The 20,906-nt window shown below is 37.8% G+C and overlaps 1 protein-coding gene across 4 annotated transcripts in view; it reads left to right on the plus strand.

The window, feature by feature from the left end:
- ADGRG6 (adhesion G protein-coupled receptor G6) overlaps positions 1-16,726 on the plus strand; it is a 109,602-nt gene extending 92,876 nt beyond the window's left edge. For 2 of the 4 annotated variants that reach the window (XM_005420097.2, XM_031056247.1), the window contains 6 exons: positions 766-1,034; positions 2,621-2,735; positions 3,743-4,026; positions 7,909-8,010; positions 9,951-10,103; positions 13,963-16,726. In XM_005420097.2, the coding sequence (XP_005420154.1) occupies positions 766-1,034; positions 2,621-2,735; positions 3,743-4,026; positions 7,909-8,010; positions 9,951-10,103; positions 13,963-14,138 (1,099 nt within the window). In that variant the 3' untranslated portion in view covers positions 14,139-16,726. Of the gene's footprint in view, positions 1-765; positions 1,035-2,620; positions 2,736-3,742; positions 4,027-7,908; positions 8,011-9,950; positions 10,104-10,372; positions 10,913-12,097; positions 12,145-13,962 lie in introns of those variants that run through there. The other 2 variants (XM_031056248.1, XM_031056249.1) reach the window with 2 other exon arrangements.
- Positions 16,727-20,906: the final 4,180 nt, after the last annotated feature.

The following is a 20,906-nucleotide window of genomic DNA, read 5'->3' on the forward strand; positions in this document are numbered from 1 at the left end:
TTTTGAAGTGGTACAGTTCTGTGAACAGTGAAAAGAGAAAATGAAGTCATGTCAACACAAAGAAAGCATTATGCCAGTAACAGGGCAGGACATAGTAGCTGCTAAAGAAGGATAATTTTCTGGGGACAGGAGGGGGAAGGGGGGCTGAAGAAGAGACTTTCAAAGTTTTAAATATCTTCAGTGATTGCATTCCTATTATGTTACCTATGGTATAGTGTTCTGGTTCAAGTTGGTAGAAATTGTTTGCTGCCCCTTATGATGCACATTTCAGTGGGGACTAGTTTAAAAGAATTACATGTTTTTCGCTCTTCCTAAGAGACTATTTAAAAACAAACAGAAAACCACATCCACTGGACAATATATTCCAAAAACTAAGTTAACATATAAGGCCACATATGAATAGAACACAGAGGACCTTCTGGTCAGCTATACTTGTTTTGTTTTCATTTAAAATTAAAAGTACTGGTTTATATTTAATTTAAAGGTTTGGGGTTTTTGTAATAAAAAAATCAGTTGTTAAAATATTGCAGCAGTTAATTAGCTCACCATGGACCCAAAGAACTGGTAGCTTACCCCCTCCACGCACAACTGAAACCTTCAACAATCCCACACAGAAATACACACCACTATGTCTTACTGCACAAACCCAGCTGGAAGGGGTTCCTTGTGCTTTTATTGACTTTGTGAAGGGGTAAGCCCAGCTGCAGGAGGTGGTTTGTGTGATTGCCGTAAGTTAATCATGTGCACCTGTGCTTCTCTCATTAGGAAGCTACGAAGAGATTATCCATCCAAAATCCTGATGAATCTGAGCACAGCCCTGCTCTTTCTTAACCTGATTTTTTTGCTTGATGGCTGGATTGCATCCTTTGATATTGATGGCCTCTGCATAGCTGTGGCTGCACTTTTGCACTTTTTTCTTCTGGCCACCTTTACATGGATGGGACTGGAAGCTGTTCACATGTACATTGCTCTAGTGAAGGTGTTTAACACATACATACGGCGATACATACTGAAGTTTTGCATCATTGGCTGGGGTGAGTTCACTAGATGCAATATTTACATAGGATGGATGCTGCCGTATAAAATGTTTTTTGTAAATGCTGCTATATAAAAGCTCTCTATCAGAAATACAGAGTGGAATTTATATCAGTGTGTGGTTTCCTTCCCCAGCCTGCAGCAGGGCCGGCACACAGCCAGCCCTCTCTGTCACCGAGTTCCCCCGTGTGCTTCTGTGTAAATACACTCTCACTGGCACTCCCCACCCAGGGCAGCTCCCAGCCCCAGAATGAGTGGAGAGACCAGATAAACTGGTCTTGTTTTCCAAAGAGGCCAGAGTGGGAGAGGGGAAATGTGAGTGCTGTGTCAGAGATGGAAGACTGTGTCACACAATGAACGCAGGAACTTTTGCAGTTACTGCAAAGCCTATGGACATTTTGCATTGACTTTCAAAAACTTTAATTCCAGCTTAAGTTTTCTTGCCAACAAGCACAAAGCCTATTGTGGAATCACGAACAACCAAAATTTTCTGAGATTCAGCACAGTGTTTAAACCACCAAGAGATCCTGGCTGCCCTAAGCAATGTACACAGCAGGACAGAAATGGAAAAAGTAATACTGAAAAATATCTGCAAGGCTCAGGCAGCAAGACTTTTATTCTTCATTTTTGTCTGTATCAGGAATCTGTGGTTTCTCCCTGAATACGCATATTGTGTTTGAAATCATACAACACAATGCAAAGCCATTAACCTTAGGCTAGAGCACTGACCTCAGTGCAGCTGATAATTGATGTCTTTCCATTGGCAACTACCATCCTCTTTGGCAACCTCAGCAGAGGACAAGGACTGAGTGGTCGGAAAAGCAAATTAACCTCTTCCCCTTTGAATCTGTTCTGTTATAGCAAGGATAAGACATGTAAATAAGGCATATCAGGAAACATGCATTTCTTTTGTGTGAGCTGTACCTTTCTGCAGAGTTCTCTTCTGCATAGTTGTCTGTTGTCCCCAAATACTCCCTCTGGTTTTTTATTAAGAAATACATAGTTTGCTTTACGGAAGTAAGGGGACCACATATAATATGTATAGTGCTGTAGAAGGTATATAATATGGTGTATATAATATAATGTGCTTGAGAGAAGCAGTCAAGAAATTACAGATTTAAGTTTATGTTCCCCAGTTACACAACTTTATGAATTCATATTAGCATTAAAAAAATCCTTCAAAAAATTCCTAATACCATTCTTCTACTAGATCTCCTTTTTGCAACAATTTGTTAATCTTTTCACTATATAATGAGAGCTTGTGTGCAGCTGCAAATTTAACTTTGGGTAATTAAGGGATATTATTTTACTTTTGTTTATTATACTTTAATTTCCGTATCACATACTAAACTTCTTCTACTTTACAGAACATTACAAGGCTTATTCATTAATGCCTGTTAATTGTTTTGATAGTTCTATATATTTGTACTGTTTGAAAAATTGTTTCTTTCTACCTTCTAAGTGCAGTTTTCTCAGGATGCTGTGCTCTAAAGTAATAGGGATAGAGACATCAGTAATTCAGCTTAGCCCGGTGAATTTGAAAGTTCAGGAGATTTGACAGCTCACAAGTTTTCTTGTGTTGCAGGTTTGCCAGCTCTGGTGATAGCAATTGTTTTAGCAAGTGCTAATACAAATGCAAGTCATATTTATGGCAAACAGTTATATGGCAGAGATGCAAGCGGGCAAGGAGGAGATGACTTGTGAGTATTTCTTTTGATCTCTTGAAATTTAGCATTTATAGTTGCTTTGGAAAAGACAGTGGTGCATTAAACAAGCAAAAAGGGGCAAAACTCTGAATGATTAGGATCTGTAAAGTGAAGAAGGCTGTTAGAAAAATTGGAGGGAAATCTGCATTACCCAATGCCAGGAACAAACATGCCTCTGGCAAATGTTTTTCATGAAAATAAAAGAAAAATACTTATTTTGGTTTGTCTTAAATAAAAAGTATATTTTCTAGGTAAGAGCAAAGAAAGAATTAGTATAAAAATAGTTTCCTTTGTAAATCAAGCCGCCTTTTGCCAATGTACTTCAATGGTCCTCTATGTTCTTCTCATGACGTCCACATAATAACTCCAAATGCCAAAATTTTTATGTGAGTGCTCTTTTCCTTGCCTCATTATGATAAATAAAGCTTTAATTTTTTGAATTTTATTATAGTATCATCCTGAGCAATCAGGCCATTTGCTGCAAGAGGAATTAGTTAGAGCTCTCATATGGCTGACTGTCAAATGGCTACCTCAAAAGTCCTGCTTCTTCTCCAGTCATGTTCAAGTTCTTACTTAGCTCCAGTGGCAGAAACTTGAGATTTTGACAGTGAAGATCCAAGTTTGCCCATTCTGTTTCTAAAGCACTCAATGCTTCACACAGATGACAGCAGTGAATTTTTATGTACTGAGTCTGAACTTTTTTGATGATGGGATTGCAGTTCCCACCATTTCCCACTTTTTCTAACTAGTTTTACCTAAAATGTGATACAACCCTCAGATTTCTCATATTTTAGTACTATAGGCCATAGTCACTTAAGATACCTCTGGGCTTCATCCTGTTTCCAAACAGAAAATGGACAAAAGTTTCATTCTACACTATGTTTCTGCATCAGTGGTATCAGAAATCAGCTCATTTTCCTTTATTTGTATGATTAATGGAAGGATAGTTTCCATTAACCAAAAATGATACTTTATTTTATTTTAATTTAATTTTTTTACAGCTGCTGGATCAAGAACGAAGTTGTCTTTTACGTGACTTGTGCTGGCTACTTTGGAATCATGTTTCTAATGAATGTTGCCATGTTTATCGTGGTGATGGTGCAAATCTGCGGGAGGAATGGGAAAAGAACCAACCGGAGCCTCAAGGAAGAGATCCTGAGGAACCTCCGCAGCGTGGTCAGCCTGACCTTCCTCCTGGGCATGACATGGGGCTTTGCTTTTTTTGCCTGGGGTCCCTTAACTCTTGCTTTCCTGTACCTCTTCTCAATTTTCAATTCATTGCAAGGTAAGCTGAATTTTTGTTCTGTGAACGAATTATATTTGATCTGTTGCTGTTCTGGGGCATGCTATGCCCAGTGATTGGACCAGGGAATTCATATCCAGTCTCTCCAGGTTTTCCTTTGATATTTAACCATCATTAGTTTCCCCTTATGTGGAATAATAACACCAACTATAGGTGGTTTGAATATCTTATGTAAATTAATTATGGTTTCAATGTATTTTCCATAAAATGAGCTATATTATAAATAGAGCTCTCCTAGCTAACAGTCTGCAGTGTTGTCTGTTTAGATGCATGCTATATGACCTTCAGCATTTCCTTTCACTGATTATAACAAATATAGGAAGCCTTTTTCCTTACTTTATTTCTGTAGAGAATCTGTGAAACTCATAAATATTTTATTAAGGCATGAGAAACTCATAAAATAAAATTCAGTCCTGTCTCAGTGTGGAGAGATAGCAGAGACATATGGGATATTCTTTGCTTAAGAAAAATACAGTGACTGCTACAGTCAGCTTATTTTTCTTTCTGTTACTCGTTTCCAATATTTTACTTTTCCAGCATAGCTTGTCTTTCTGAAAAATGCTGTAAATTGTAATCACATGGTTATAAATTACAGAATTATATAGCTGATATTTATAAAAATTTAACTCAGAGCTAAAATTTGCATATGTCTCAATTGCCATAAAATTCTCTACTAGTGCTTGCCCTATCCACCTATAAAGAACAACTAAATATGCAATGAAGAGAAAACCCTGAGGATATTGGAAGTCCATGTCTTATGGACAGCCACACACATATTGACATAAAAATTAAACTTGCCAGGGGGCGGGCCGGGTGGGGGGGAACCCAGAAAAACCCCAAAAAGCAAACTCAAGAATGTCATTGAAGGAAATGTGTTACGCAACACAAATATTGAGATTAAAATGAAATTTTCTTAGGGTCAGCAAAATATCTTCTCTTTACGGAAAAAGTACTTAGTATCACTCTGTGCCGATTTTATCTGATACAGTTGAGATGCATTTACTGTGCTGAAAGATTTATTGAGCTTTCATGGAAAGAGAATCATGTTGTGGGTTTTTGTTTGAGTCAGTTTCAACCTAAAATGCTAAGCAAAATGACAAAAAATATTTGGATGTGGTGTTCTTACTAGAGACTGTTTTTTCCAAAGGACACATTCTGATACTCCCCTAGCAGCCTAATGAAGTATTTACAGCATTGTGTCTGTGTTAGAAATTCAGACAGGCCTAGAGAGATCAGAAGTATGGGAAGAACATGAAAAAAGACTTAAATTCTGAAAACCTTGCCAAGGGTCAAATTGAACAAGTTCTCTGTAACCAGAATTTCCACTGCAAACAATTAAGCTTGTATGTGCAGAGTGCATACAAGGTTGACCAACACTGCCTAAGTGGGATAATGGCAATATTTAATGGAAGATGAATATTTCGAACACAGTTAAGTCAGAAGATGAAACTGAAAAAGATGAGAAGTAAATGTAAAAAGAAGAGTGAGATGAGATTTTCATGGATTATGGTAGCAATGATGATGCAGTCTATGTTCAGGCATGTCAGATCAAGCAATAGGAGACAAAAATCTTCTCTCTGAAGGTACTTATTGCTGTGTCAGAAAGAGCTAGGCAAAGCTAAAGAATAAAGGAAGAGGATGTTTAGCATCCTATATAACTGGTGCAGTGTTCATGTAGCAGTAAGGGGATGGAATGGGGCAAATCTGTATCAGAAAGCATTCCCTAGCAGCAAAAAGCATTTCAATATGGCAAGTCTTTCCTCAATATTAGCAGCTTAATTGTGGAGATGTTGGTAAATACATCTGTTCTCTCTCATGTTTTTGAAAGCTGTATGAGTATTTCAAGCCATACCAGCAGCCTCCAGCAGCAGTTTTCTGTGCACTGGCAATGAAAAAGCAAATTCCAGCAACTGTTAGTGTTACTGTACTTTGCTGTTTCATCTACAAAGGAAATTCTTGACGCTCTCTCTTTGACGCTCAGAGTAAAAAATATGGGAACATTTCTTTTTTGGCTGCTCATTTTATATATATGCCTGGGCAAGCCAAGTACTTTCAAGTCAGAGCCAAGTTAGAACCAAGCCTAGGATCTGATTTGTCTCTGGGAACCAAAACCAAGGCTGTGCTACTAAAAGCACATTGTAAACTTAATAAATAATGAAATACAGACAAAAAAATTCTGGAGACCAAGCCTAGACAGGGCAAAGGCAAAGTACTTAATGCAGTACATTTGTTTTGCATTACTATGGAATATGCATTTTCTTTTTAAATATTCAGAACATTCACTGCAATTTAATTAAGCATCAATTTACTGAGTTTGTAAGCTGTGTAAAAGCCCTAAGAAGAACTTTGGGCCACAAACAGCTTCATATCTCCACCCCTGTAAGAGTTGATAGTGGTTGCATCGGACTTGCTCTGTGCTTTAAACAAATCACATAGAAAAATATTTTACCAAATGCAAATACAGTAACCATAATCCAAGAGAGGTTACATTTGAGATGCATTAGGTCATGCCTTTTTTAAAATGTGATTTTCCTTTTTTTCCCCATCAGCTCTTGAAAAATTTTGGAAGGATTGTGTCTCATGACCCAGCCCCTACCTGAAGTTAACTGATTCCAGAGGTCTCAACGTGGCCTGTTAAGCAAATACAAGTCCAATTCAATGACATGCATTTCTGCAAAATTAGGCCTCAGCAGTTTGGAGGAAAGAAGATAATTTGATTCTCCAAAACATTATAATCCAAGCTATACCCTGCCATTGTGTTCTGACAGCTGAAACACAGTAGACATTAGTATTCAGAACTAGTTGTGATGATCATAAAGGAATGGTTTTAGAGGAAGCTACTTGACCATGTTTGCCCACATTATGTAGCATTTATTCATATCTAAGATAAAATCATGAGGAATCTTGCAATAGCATTTTGCTGTCAGGTGTTCAGCCTCGGGTTGGCTCTCTCACAGACAGTACAAGTAAAACAAGAAATAGGCTAAGCCACAGAACAACAAAAGATTCCACAGCCAGTGCCAGCCTGAGGAGATTCAGGAGCATTTCCAACTACTATATTTAGCTCCAAAGTACATCTGTAGGGATGAAAACATATCATATGCCCTGTTAAGACCTACTTATCACATGGTAGGATGCTTATCTCCTGTCTTGAAAATAAAAACTTTAAAGTTCCATGAGAAAAATCAACTCCACAAAAACATTCTTAAACACATTTATTACAATTGAGTATGAAAATCTGTTAGTTTTCTTTGGGAGCAAGAAACTGGACTCCTAATCAGAACTTTGAGCATATTCATTTTCATAATCATTCAAGTACATGCATGTGATGCACATAAATCCATGTGCACTTTTTCAGCACTTGGCCAGCACTCAACCCACTACATTAGGACACCCCTAAGTGCCATTTACAAGATGTATGGTTTTAAAAGAATACAGTCCACAGTTCATACATACAGAACCATATCCAGGGGATAAAATATCTCCTTGCTAATAAAATAATGTTGGTATTTATTTTGCAGTCTCTCTCTTGCAGTCCTGTTGGGTGCAGAATAGTCATTTGCTTCAAAGAAAAGACCTTTCAATCATTTTCCTCTAAAAAAAAAAAGGAAAGAAAAATATGAAGACTGAGCAATGCCAATAAAAGGCATCCTAATCTCTGTATTCTGATATCTCAGACACTTACATGGCAACTAGAGGATGGGAAAACTTTAATTTCCACACCTCTTAAATGGTGCATGGATACCAATAACAAAATATTAAGATTATTTTTTTTGTTTGTACTTCATAGTCTTCTGACTACAAATTTCAGTTAATCTATTTTAAACACATGCTTCATTTTGTGTTTATTTGCTTTTGTCACAGGTTTGTTTATATTTGTATTCCATTGTGCTATGAAAGAAAATGTGCAGAAACAGTGGAGAAGACATCTCTGTTGTGGCAGGTTCCGACTGGCAGACAATTCAGGTAAAGGCAGTTCACAAATCCCCTCCTTAGGTGCTGCAGTTGTCTATAAAAGTCCAGTTAAACAGCTTGCAATGTTATTTTAATATAATGCAAGGTAAACCAGAGATATGGGTGATGGTTTTGGAAGGTCCATCAGACTCTAAAAAAAAAAAAAAAAAAAAAAAAAAATCCAGAGTTTCAAACTTTGTCATTCCATGCCCGGTCTTACTCATTTTCTCCTACATTAAAGTGTGTTGACTTTGAATTGTGTGGACTGTTAAGCTGATGTAGGAGCAATTCTAAAAAGTTGCATAGAAATATTATGACTTCTTTTGCTTTTATCTTTGCCTTTTTTAAACTGTCCTGTCCTTTGCCATTGAATTCAGAGACTATTAGAAACTCAGAAACATAGAAAATTCCTTTTAACCGAAGCCTGATTAGGTTCTAGAACTAATGTTCACCTTCATCTGCAACAGTCAGAATGAAAGGACAGACATTGGTTTGGACACATGGAAAGTCCAGTGCTTGGGCCACTATGCGTATAGTTTCCTTCACCTTTGGCCATCTTGGATGGCCTGAGGCTGCTTTGTTCAGGCAACTGGTTCTTCCTTTGCTGTCTGATGTGGTGATGTGGACCGTATAATTCTTTCTCTTATGGTTCTTGTTCAATGACCAGTGTTCAAATCTACAGCTGGTGTAAAGTGACATAGGCTCATTGCTTTCTATAGTAAGCTTTCATTTAGTAGTAAGAAAACTTCATTCATTATTTCAAAGGATTAACACAAACTAGGAAAATCATATTCATTCTGATCAGACATCCAATTTATTTCATATGTTCAGTTTCCATGTGATTAACCCTATAACTCCTGAACTGAAAAACAAAGATCAATTTTTTTTCTGCTGCTGTTGGGCAGCTTGTGAATATGGTAGAAATAAATATGAATATAGTAGAAATAAAAACACAAAGGATTTGAATGTTTCAGTGGTATAGTTAATGTGATGTCATTATATCTGGCGTAAACCAGTTTATCTCCATGGGCTGGTTTTAATCTCCATGAACTTGATGCTGTTTTCAGGCAGAACAGTGAACTAGAAGTCAAATGTGAACTTGCATACCTAAACACTCTATCAATAATTTACTATAAAGTATTTGTCTTGATTTAAAGCAAGATTAAAGTGGTCCACGTATCTTTAGCTTGGACTTCTCTTCCAGTTTGTGAATTTCATTGAAGTACAGTGAATAACAAGGGGATAACTAAATTGTGAAACTGCCTGCACTTACCTCAAATTGTATGGTACAAAAGTAGTTAGATACTTTTATTTTACTGGTATTGGGACACTTGTGGTGAGGTTTTAAGTGTTAGTTTTCTTCAGTCAGTTTATTGGTATTAGGTATTTAATTTAATTTTAGAAGTTGTTCCAGCATAGGAGCCTATTGTGTTAATGGTTTGGACAAAATTCTTTAAATGTGAACTACTGAATAAACTTTATTATGTAAATTGTGCACCAATATGCTAAACAACAAGCTAGTTGTTAGTAGGTAGAATCTTCTGCAGCAGCAGCTGCAGATCAAACCCTCTGATGATAAGATCATTGTAAATGATCCTATCACCTTTGGATTTTGCTCTTCAGGTCAGGAAAGTTTGGTATCCCTATACTGCTACAGAGCTTCTCTGCTCTTCTGCATTCTGGAAAGCCAGGTCATACTTGCAGTTCTGCTGTGCAGACGAACTGTTGTTAGAATGTTAGAGCCACCAATTTCAACTGTTTTAGTAGAGTAAATCAAGTTGGAATACTTTTATCATTCTTAAGAACCAAAGAGGATACCTAACAGGAAAAGCATGAGGTATTTGTTATAAGCAATACTAAGAAATGCATCAGATATTTGAAATAAACACAATTGAATAAATTAGGCATCTATTACGGTAGTTATTTATGTAAAACTTCTCATTCATTTTTAGATTGGAGCAAAACAGCAACCAATATTATAAAGAAGAGTTCCGATAATCTTGGGAAATCCTTATCCTCTAGTTCCATTGGCTCCAATTCAACCTACCTGACATCCAAATCAAAATCTACGACGAATACATATTGCAAACGAAACAGCCATACAGGTGAGTTCTTGCATTGCAACCCAGTGCATCTGTAAGCACATAGGTTTGTGTTAAGGGCATAGCAAGCATTTCTACCCCAAGGTTAAAGAGAGAAAATATCATCAATTCATATAGTGAGAGTATTTTTTAAATATATATTATTGTTTAATAAGAACCATTACCCAACGTGCAATACATGCAATATATAATCTGATCTCCGTATGTTCCCATACTAAATGAAATAGGCTTGATGAAAGCAAATTTTGCTTATTATCCTATTGTGAACACAGGGTAGCCAAAGCAGAGAGATGACGTTCTTCACCCAAGGTAACATGAAAGCTGGCAGTACAGCTGGAAATAGGAATCAAGTCTTCAGAGTCCAAGTCCACAGCTGATTGTCTTGGTTAAACTCCTTTCATCTAATTGTAAAACATTTATGGGTAAAACGACAAATGGAGCCTACTCAGAAATGGATACTGTGTTCCCAGAGTATGCATTGTCTTGCCCTTCTACAAATAGCCATATCTACTGCTTATTTATTTAGATATCAATGGTATATGTAATAAAAGACATCATCTGTATTCCACTCATACCATGAAAATGTGCTGATTTTAAGACTTTAAGGGAACAAAGAAAGAGAGCAGCTGGAATGATTTGCAGGTTTGGTTGTGTCTGAGATAATATTTCAGAAATTCACTTATATAGTACAGATTTTTTTTGTTACTCTGTTTTTGTGACTGCATGTTTTTGTCCTGTGTAAAGTCACATAGCATTATTATACAATACTCTTTTATAAATATAGTGGAAATAAAATCTGCGCACATATTTAACTCAAAGGTGTGTTTACTTGTTTTAAAATATTTATCAGAAAAAAACGTTTAGATATGAAGTAGATGATTTCACTAGAAGGAAAGTTATGTTATTTCTTAAGTATTAATTATTTTTGTTAAGCCCCCAATGTCTCATTTGTGATGGGACACTCACCTTTCTTGATGCATGGCATAGTTTCCAGGAAATACCTTCTATTATTTTAATTGATGATCATTACCTGCTTCAGTTAGGCACAAACACTCCTTTTTTAAAAATTAATTACACTGTTGTTTTCTCACTGACCAAGATTCAGTGCATCCATTAGCATGAGAGATTGTGCATCAGGCATTATAAGGGTTTAAAACTTTATTGTTTATTGAGAACATACAGGAAGTACATCTGCTTTGAATACAGTAAAAATGAGAAGTATCTTAGACATTCCTGATGACTGATAGCACCTGAGCTTGCTCTCAGGACTGCTGTTCACAACTGCACTGGGAGCACAGGGCTGGTGCCTGCCTCCCTGGGCTGCCTGTCCCTGCTGCCAGGTCAGGTTCGGTGTGCGGTGCACCCAGCTGCCCTGTTCATTCATCTCTTCCCTGCAGGAACACTTCTGTCAGCAGGCTTCCACAAACAGCATCTTTAATATCAGGCTATCAATTAAGAAGACTTAGTGCTGGAGTTTTTGCAAGGTGTTCTTGACGTAAAACAAAGAAACTGTAGCAGATAAGAAGTAGTAAAGTTAAAATAAACTTGCTCATATATATTCTTCAAAAATTATTAGCTTAATCCCATGCATAAATCATTCCTAAAAAGGATTGCAATTCTTAATGCAATCAAAGTTTTGAATATGAAGATTTTTTGGACATTAAGAGAATACAAGTTTTCTTTTTATTTTTTGGAATTTTAATATGTTTCACTTTGTTCTCCAAAATACACATCTTATTGTGATACTCTATGGGAATTTTTGATAACACTAGGTTTTTAGATACTGACATATCTTCTCATGTGTAAAAATAATAAAAGTAATAAAAAATAATATTCAGATTCTGATTTCTAATACAGCTGAACTTCTCAGTTTGCCAACTTAGCTAAACTGCAGGCAAAGAATGCCATAGCTACATGTCTTGGCAAGTCTTGTTGATACATATGGTAATAATGTGCTCCCTGGAATTGACACAAGCATTCATGTGTTTGTGGTGTAGATAATGTCTTCTAAGGGCCTTTCCTCATCAGTGGTGGAGCATTACAGGTAAAGTGAGAATTGCTTTTGTTGAATGCATGGTTGGAATAAGGTGGAGGGATGCTTCTTGCATGATGTCCTCATTGACGCAGAGGATTTTGCTAATCAGAAACGCTGCTTATTTCTATTACATCTTGCACCACTGATGCTGAATCAAAGGACAAGCATGCTTCAAACTCTGGGTGTCTGCACTCTGCATGGGGCATACAGCATTTAGAGGATACCATTTTGGAAAACAGACATTAATGTCCTGAAATTAATGCCTGTGAGCTGTAGTATGGGGAAAGGATATTATCCTGAAATTACCCATACATGAAGCATACATTAAAAAGCAAAAGCAATCTGATTGGGTTCCAGAAGATTCTTTAGTATTTATCAAAGTTATTACAGAAAATTTAATATTTATATTTGGTCTGTGGCCATTACTGGATTAGTCTTCTAGACATTGAGATTTTTATATCAATTAGCACCAAAAATTACTTACTCACAATTACTTCAGGGATACATGATTTTGACCCTATACTTAGATGTGAAGCCATTGATTAGTAAATGCATATATTTGAAAGGCTCTTGGTACTCAGAAATTTGCCATTGGACATGGAGTTACTCACTGCAATTCATGAACATTCTTGCGTTCTTTGAAAATTATCCTGATAAGCCTGAACATGCCTGTTTCTGTTTCAATTAGTGAAACTGTTTTGATTTCTCTGTCTGCAATCCATATCTCCTTCGCAACACTTTGTGCTCTTTTATGGCTTGGTATCATGACTTTTCCAGGGATGGGTTACTTTTCTTTTTATTTCTAGTTGGTTTGTTTCTAAGAAAAGCTTTTTATGAAATCATGGTTCAAGTAGTATGCTTAATTCTTAAATGATGCTTAAACAAGGAATTTTAGGAGATGACTTCACCAAGGTTTTGTAAACAGCCATCAAAAATATCTCTTGTAGAAAACATTTCTTCCCAGGGTGCTCCACCTTACTGCTGGCTTGCAGTGATACAGATCTTGCCCAGGTTCAGGGAATTTATTCCAGCTTCACTGCAGTGGAAGAGATAAGAAAGAGAGCTCGGTTAGGACAGCATGCTTGAGAAAATGAGACAAGCTCTCTCCTTCTCATTTCTCGCTACATTAGCTCTACCTACTGACCGTTCTCTGAACAGCAGGCATGTGAGCGGCTGAAGCAGACTTTCCCAGTCTGGCTGGGGATTGCCTTGCTTCTTTACTTCTTCAGCTTCACCCTTGACCTCTAGCACATGGACTCTGAAGGGAGGCCTCCTTTCAGTTTTCAGCCTGCACATTATGGAAAAAGCAAGGTGAGGCTAGGCAATCACAAAGTTTTGGCTCTGGTTATCTGCTTTAGGAGGAAAGACATCCTCTGCTACATTCAGCACAGATTATATTATTTCTATGCATAGCTCAAAGCGTCCACTGTTGAAATAATTAAATCTGTTCACAGTCATTCTACAGTACTTTATTATGTGGAGATACTATTTTTGGAGATCCAGTGCTATCAAAATATTTTTAGTTTGTAAGATTCAGAGCATCAGCAGTAAATTAATATGTTAAAAGGTCATAGGAGTCAGTAACACTTTAGGCAAAATAATAGAGGGATAATTTCAAGAGATACCTGAAAGTTCTGCCCAAAAAACCAGACTTCTCAAAAGAATTTAGAAGAAGCAATCTCAAGCCAAAAACTTATTTTAGGGCAGTAATTTAGTTCAGCAGTAGTGGCAATTGAAGGCATATCAATGTGGGAGTGACACATCTTTTAAACTGTGAATTTGCTTAAGAGGCCCTAACTACATCTTGTTGCTTTTTCCTCCTCTTAGAGAATGTTTTTCTTGACAAGCCATCTTCAAAATTTGCCCAGGAGGATGGAGAACAGACATCAATCATCCCTGTCCATCAGGTCATTGACAAAGTCAAAGGATACTGCAATCCTCACTCCGACAGCTTCTATAAAAATATCATGTCCGACACATTTAGTCGCAGCACAAAGTTCTAACTGGGTTTCTGATTTACTGGTTTTTTAAATCAAAGGAATACAAAATGTCTGCCTGGAACTGAGAATACTGAATGTCATAAAATTTGATCTGTTCAGTTATTTTTTTCCCAGTTTATCGTGTTCTACAATCAGCTTCCACTTAAGGACAGATTTTTTTAACTTTTTACTGTTGTGGAAAACGACAGTTTTTTACCATGGTATTGAGCTGTTTTTAAATGTGTGCCAGCCAGCATGATGCCTGGACAGCTAATTATAATCTTGTAAGACTGAAGAACCACAAGCCTAACTTAAAATAATATAACCCAAACAGAAGCAAGTCTTGACTCCTGGAGAGAACAACAGACATGTCATGCAGTACAGGCAAGCTTTTATTGAGCAGTTTTATGATGGTCTTTTTATTTTGAAAAATATGGATTTTCCCTATGGCACTTGTTAGATTCTTGCTTCTTGAATGTCTAGTGTTCTTTATTCATAAGTGAATAAAACTCTACCACCACTTAAAGGGTTATTATAAAATATTTTGGCCTAAATATACCTGATCATGCAAACCTTACTCACCAAAACAGCATATGCGGTAAATGCAGGCAAATTTGTATCCATATACTTAGAAAAACAGTTTACACAGAGCTGTGTTTCAGCATTTATTGATTGGTATGCATGAAATTCAGTGTCTTCCATCTCAAGTCTGTGTTTAGTGTTCTTTTTTCACAAAACAAGATAACAAAAAGGCATTCAACTATATATAGTTATATAAATATATACCTAGAACTCTCTCTACACATATTTTTTATAACAATACACACAGGAAATATGACCGCGTATACCAGAGACAATCTAAAAACTATGGACGGTGCTAAAATTTAAGTCTAAATATTTAAATGCAAGATGAATTCTCTGTAAGCCCTTGAGTGTCAATCTCTGTACTTCGCATATACTTTATGTATAGACACCTCCATCAGATGGCATTGCAACATTAGGATAACTTGGAACATGTTTGCCAAAAATAAATAACATTTTTCTGGGCACATAACATTATCAATATCCCTTTGTTGCCCTGTTGGATGACATGATTGACGTTGTTGGATGCGCAGAGTTGAAATGTTCAGGCAATATTAAGGAATTTCACATTGCTATACTGCGTCCATAATGACACTGAGGGGTGTGGAGGGATGTGTGCAGAGAACAGACAAGAGCATAAAATGCTTACTTGTTTTACTCTCTATAAATGTGTGACATATTAGCAAGTGATCTTGAGTGCCAAAAGGGCATCTCTTCTCATGAACCATGTTTCAGCCCATGACAAGCTTTATAAAAATTGTAGCTGCACATGTTTCTGAAGGCATGTGCTGAAACATAAAAAGTTTTTTCAAATACGGCATTCAGAGGAGAATGTCTCCTAATGGAGGTTTTTTATTTTTAAAATTACTCCTTTTTTTAACCAAAATATTTTTAGCCACGTATTTAATTATTTGAATTCAGAGAGCATAAAGTTGTGCTGAGATTTTTTGGTTGCCAAGCAGGTGGATGCTCAGTGATGAGAGATGTGGGTTTGTGCTTTCTCTGCTCTTTGCACGTGCTTTTGTGTGCAGAGATCATTTAATGCTGTGACCGCACAAACGGCACATTTCCCCTGGCTGCAAACACCTGGTGGGAGGAGGATGTCCTGATGGATCCCACCCAGGAATACTGCTGTCACTACACAGACCTGAGCAAAACCTCAGTCTCATAACTGCAAATACATTTGTGGTGTATGAATGGAAGTCAGCCCCATTCACTCAAACTGTAATTAATAACAGGGAGGAGTGTTGTCAGATATCTTTAATAATTGAAATAATTTACAGAGAGATTATGTATAAGCATTTACTGAACTTATATTTTATCTTTCCACTTGCTTAACTACTGTAGGTAATAGTGTTCACACAGCAGCTTACTGTGAGATTTCTACCTGATTAAGATGTTCAAAAGTGAAGAGAAGGAAAACCAAACATTTCTGAAAAAAAGTAAGGAATCAATAAAACATAACAGATGAAAAATGTATAAATAAAAAAACCCACAGTATCCTGAATGAAGCTGAGCTGTAACCTATCAGTTTAATGTACATCTACCTGTATTTTTGCTGAATTAAGATTTTTTTTCTCTTTTTTTACTACCATGTAGTAATCTTAAACTGTCTGTGTCACTTAGCTGCTCTTGAATGCTCTCAATTCTACAATGTAAAGCTTTCTGTTTTGTAGTTGACATGCTGTAACCTCCCTTGTACATATTTATTTATTTGTGAGGTTAAATATGTCAAATATACTTAGCACTATAATGACTGTTCTTGTTACTTTAATGTTAAGTTTCTGCTTCATCAGAGAAGAAGAGGGAAAGAATAATTTCTTATATGTTTTTTTCTAAATAACTTGTGAAACAGTTTACTGTAGCTCTATCTTTTGCCACTTTGAGGAAACTTGTCAGTGTAATTTGTGATACTAGTCAGTGAAATATAGTGTAACAGGTTTGAAGATGGACTAAAATGGAAAGAAACGTTTTCAAGTAAACATTTTTTATGTTAGTGTTCCAAATAATTAAAGTCTTTTAATAGTGAATGGTTGACTTTTATTTTTCCTTTTTAGTGTTTAATGGCAAAAATTACACAGTGGAACTCTGGAAAATAATCTTGTGTTTTTTTAAGTACTTGAGACAGGTACACGCCTAGCCAAAATGTTGGAAATAAATGTGCAAGACTAACTCCATCTCATCAAGGGAACACATTTTGCAGAATATGCCTTTCCCTTTTGTAATTTATTCAATGCCACATTCAGTGAATGACCTGGAAGTTATGCAATCTCATTTATTTATGGTGGCAGTCATGTCATAGAAATTAAAAGAAAATCATGGCAACTGACAATATGCTGAGATGATATTTTAAAGTAATACAAATGAATAATTTAAAACTCAGGAGTTATTCCTTTCTATTTGTTTCTCTCCAGCTGGATGTAGTCCCTCACAATCAATATTTTCATTCAACTTATAATACTTTGATCACCACTGAAAAATTTGATTCAGCCAATCACTTGATAAATACACATTCCTGTATAAACAATAAACAATAAATGTCACACACTAATGGCCTACCTTTACTTGCTTACCTCTAAAGAAGATGGAAATATGCTGAAATGTGTCAGATCTCCTCCCCTGCATTTAAGTCTCATCACAGAAACTGCACAGAATACAAGGATTGATATAAGTGGTATCTTTTAGAAAGCATTAAAAAAACCCTGTGGGAAAAGTGGCATTTCATAATGAGGCTGCTGGGTGCACCTGTGAACAGTCTGTTTGTGTGTGTCTGTGGACAGTGAACACTACCCTTGGGCTTTATGCCTCAAAGAGTGTGGGAGGACCCTCTAAGGGAAGGAGCCCAGGTTTTTTTTCCCACGTAGAATCTTGGCAGATGCCAAACTTGTAAGGAGTGATTTGCAGCATTTGGGGGTGGATTTATTTTTCTCCTCATTTCAACACTTTTTAAATACCAAGAACAATTTTATTTTAATCCTCTACTGTTAACAGCTTCCTACTGTAACCCATTGAGTTACATAAAATGCCACTTCATTTTATGACTTTTGAAAGGCTGAGCTATAATCAGACACATCTATGTAACTTCAGGGACAGCTACAGAGTTGCAGGGCAGCAATGTGTCATTCATGGAGTCATTATAAAAACTTTTTATGCATTTGCTGTATATAAAGATGTAAACCCACATAGGGGTCAACAACTTAAGCAAAGGGTTTGGAAGTTAATGCCAGGGAAGTCAATCATGCAAACCAGTCTGTGGAGCAGACCTTTCATGCTTTCATGCCCAGCACTCCAGCTACTGATGTGCCAAGGAGGCTTTCCCCTTCACCTTCCACTTAGCTGGTCTTTGGTTGCTCGGTCCATTTATTTGTCAGAACTCCTGGAACTATGGTGACACTTCCATCTTCAGGACAGCTGTTTACTGTAGTGCTAGAGAAAGGAGGAGGGGGAAAAAAGAAGAGAAAGGGAAACTGAAACTGAAAGAAGGGAAAAGGTAGTTGCCAAGGCCTGCGTTGCATCTTATACTTTTCACATGATTTTTTGCCCCTTGCCCAGGTTGTGCCGCCCTGGCCAACAATGGGGACAAGGCCATTGGAGTAGGTAGGACACACCACCATGGCTATTGGTGCATTTGTCAATGTAAACTACTGTTTTTGATTCTACAGCTTTAAGTTGAAAATCTTTCATGGTTCTTCAAGGCAACAATTCCAGCATTTCCATGCTTGAAGACTTAACTAAAATAATATTTCTGTAGTTCACAAAGAAGCTAATTCTTCTCAGGATGAGAAATCAGACTGATAAGCACTACACCAGAAATGGCTAAATAAATCTCATGGAAACGTTTTCTGGAAGGATAACCCTTCCCCAGATTCATCTGCTCGCTCAAAGCCAATGCTGCTGTTGTTCTCACTAGAGAACAGTTTTAGTACTCATGATGAGTGCACATTGTGGTGCTGTCCATATGGATTGCTTAACCACAACCATCTGTGCTTAACCACAGCCCTCTGAGTGACAAAGTTCTCTCAAGGTGTGTTGAGTGATCTACCTTACAAAATATATGCCAGTTTGATTCTTTAGCTTGTAACAGATAGTCTGAACTGGGCACTTTTTATCCCAACTATTCTAGTAGGAGTTCTTAAAAACCATATCTTTAGATAGAAAAGAGTTCTCAAAAATTCGAACTGTATTCCATACTTGAAGTGTATGAAAGAGCAAATGCTGCTAACTCTGGTCTGATGTTTTCTTCCACTGCCAGGTTTTTCCCAGTCTGGGAGCCCTCCAAAGTGAGGGGAAAAGGCAGCCATGGTAGGGGAGTGGATCCTGCTCTGTCTAGTGGTCAGAAGACTCCCACTATCCCTGTCCAGCTGCATTTCATGTGTCTCCAGCGCCAAGTGCAGTAAATGCAATAATATTATGCATTTACAAGATTCTGCTCTAGTTTTCTTCTTGTCTGGCTCCTGCTTTTCCAGCAGAGGGCACTGACATATTTCTAGTTATAAATCTGTTAAAATCCAGTGAAAAATGCAGAAAGATTCCTCCATATGTGCACCCGCGCAGAAATAAGTAGGAGAGTTCATACCAGGTTTGTCTATTATTTAGCAATCAGTTACATCACCAGATAAAGCAAACACTCTGCATTCAGGGAAGTGAGGGGAGAGAGCCGTCTGCCTGCATTTGGGCATATTTAGTGGAAAGAGCAATGCAGAGTCTCTCTGTAATTCTCTCTCGCTGGTTGTTACATCTCCTCTTTTGCTTTGTGGGGATGCAATGGAATTAGCAATTGCTACACTTCTGTCAGCTGAGCAAACAGAATCAGCTCACCATTTCAGGCTTGTACACTTCTACTTATTCCACTATTGGGCAAACAATTTGATCTGCTGGAATGTCAGCCTGTGACTCAGAAATTCACTGTATACATAATTGCGCAGGGAGGAAAAAACTCCAGCAGCTCTTTGTTGACAGTGGCACACAGATCCATACCTCCCTACCACTTTTTCCATCAAGGACATAGGAACAGATCTGCTGTCAGCTGGATCCTCTGTTCACACGGTACATATTACCCAGTCAGCTCAAGAAAGGTGCAGAACTGCTGGGCTACCAACCCAGCTGTCCAGCTGCCCCAAGGCCATTCTGTCATAGGACAGGACTGACCAAAAAGCTGTTCCATTGGAAAATGGCACTCTGTCGAGATTAAAATGTCTCATCTGCAATTCTGGCTTGTCCCTGGGCTCTCACTGGCATGTCCCTCTGAATGCACACTGTACCAGCACCAAGCTAAGGGGAGAGAAGTTGCCTGGGGGAGATGGAGCAGGGAAGGCAGGGAAGGACAGGACCTGCTCTAACCTCACTTTCTTTTTTTGGAGCATGGCTGCTGTGGCTGTGGGAAGAAGGAGCAGTGCGAAAGGAGTCCCACAAAGGGTCAGGACTTGGTGTACACAGCAGAGCAGAGTAGTGTGACAGATGTCATTACACCATCATTTCTCCAAAGACTTGTGGTGTAGCACAGGTTCAGAGTCACAGCATGGCTGCATTCCTGGTGCATCATCTTTTGGTGCCATTACAAGAGCACAGCTCTAAACAAGGCAGGAACCAGCATGAGCTCCCCAAAAATTTCTCTGTCCTCCCTACAACTAATGCTCACTTCCCAGGAATGCAGACATGCCACTATACCTCTCAGTCTAGCTGCAAACATCTCATTGCTCAGATACAATAATTTTCTAGAATTAACCAAGGTACAGGGTAGTCTGGGGATTATGACCAGGATCTGCCTGGGTCACAGAACCACAATCAACTGTAAGGACAGTGAGGATGCTCCAAAAAGGAGAGCAAGCATGGAAAAATAGCATTTGTAAAGCTTTGCAGAGGCTGAGATACTGTGGTTTTCCATGCAGACTGCAACTAAAAGAGCTCTTAGAGAAGTTCTGTGTTTGCACAGGCACAGGCTGAGCTCTGTGGGAAGGACAGATCAAGGGGATGGAGTTCCAGTAGCCTTGTTGGACTTCAACCCATAAGCATCGTTTTCACCCTTTCTTTGGTGTAGCCTAGAGACGGTGGTAACTGTGGAGCAAGATTTGAAGCAGTGCAGCTAATACTTCTCACATGTTAGCAGGACTGATGCTTAAAATTGCTTCAGGCAGACTGGGGCTTAAAATTGCCATCCAAAGCAGCCCCTACCCCTCGCTATGGTTAGGTGGTAGTTTTTACCAGAGGTGA

Source organism: Geospiza fortis, unplaced genomic scaffold, assembly GCF_000277835.1.
Source record: "Geospiza fortis unplaced genomic scaffold, GeoFor_1.0 scaffold162, whole genome shotgun sequence".
NCBI lineage: Eukaryota > Metazoa > Chordata > Aves > Passeriformes > Thraupidae > Geospiza > Geospiza fortis.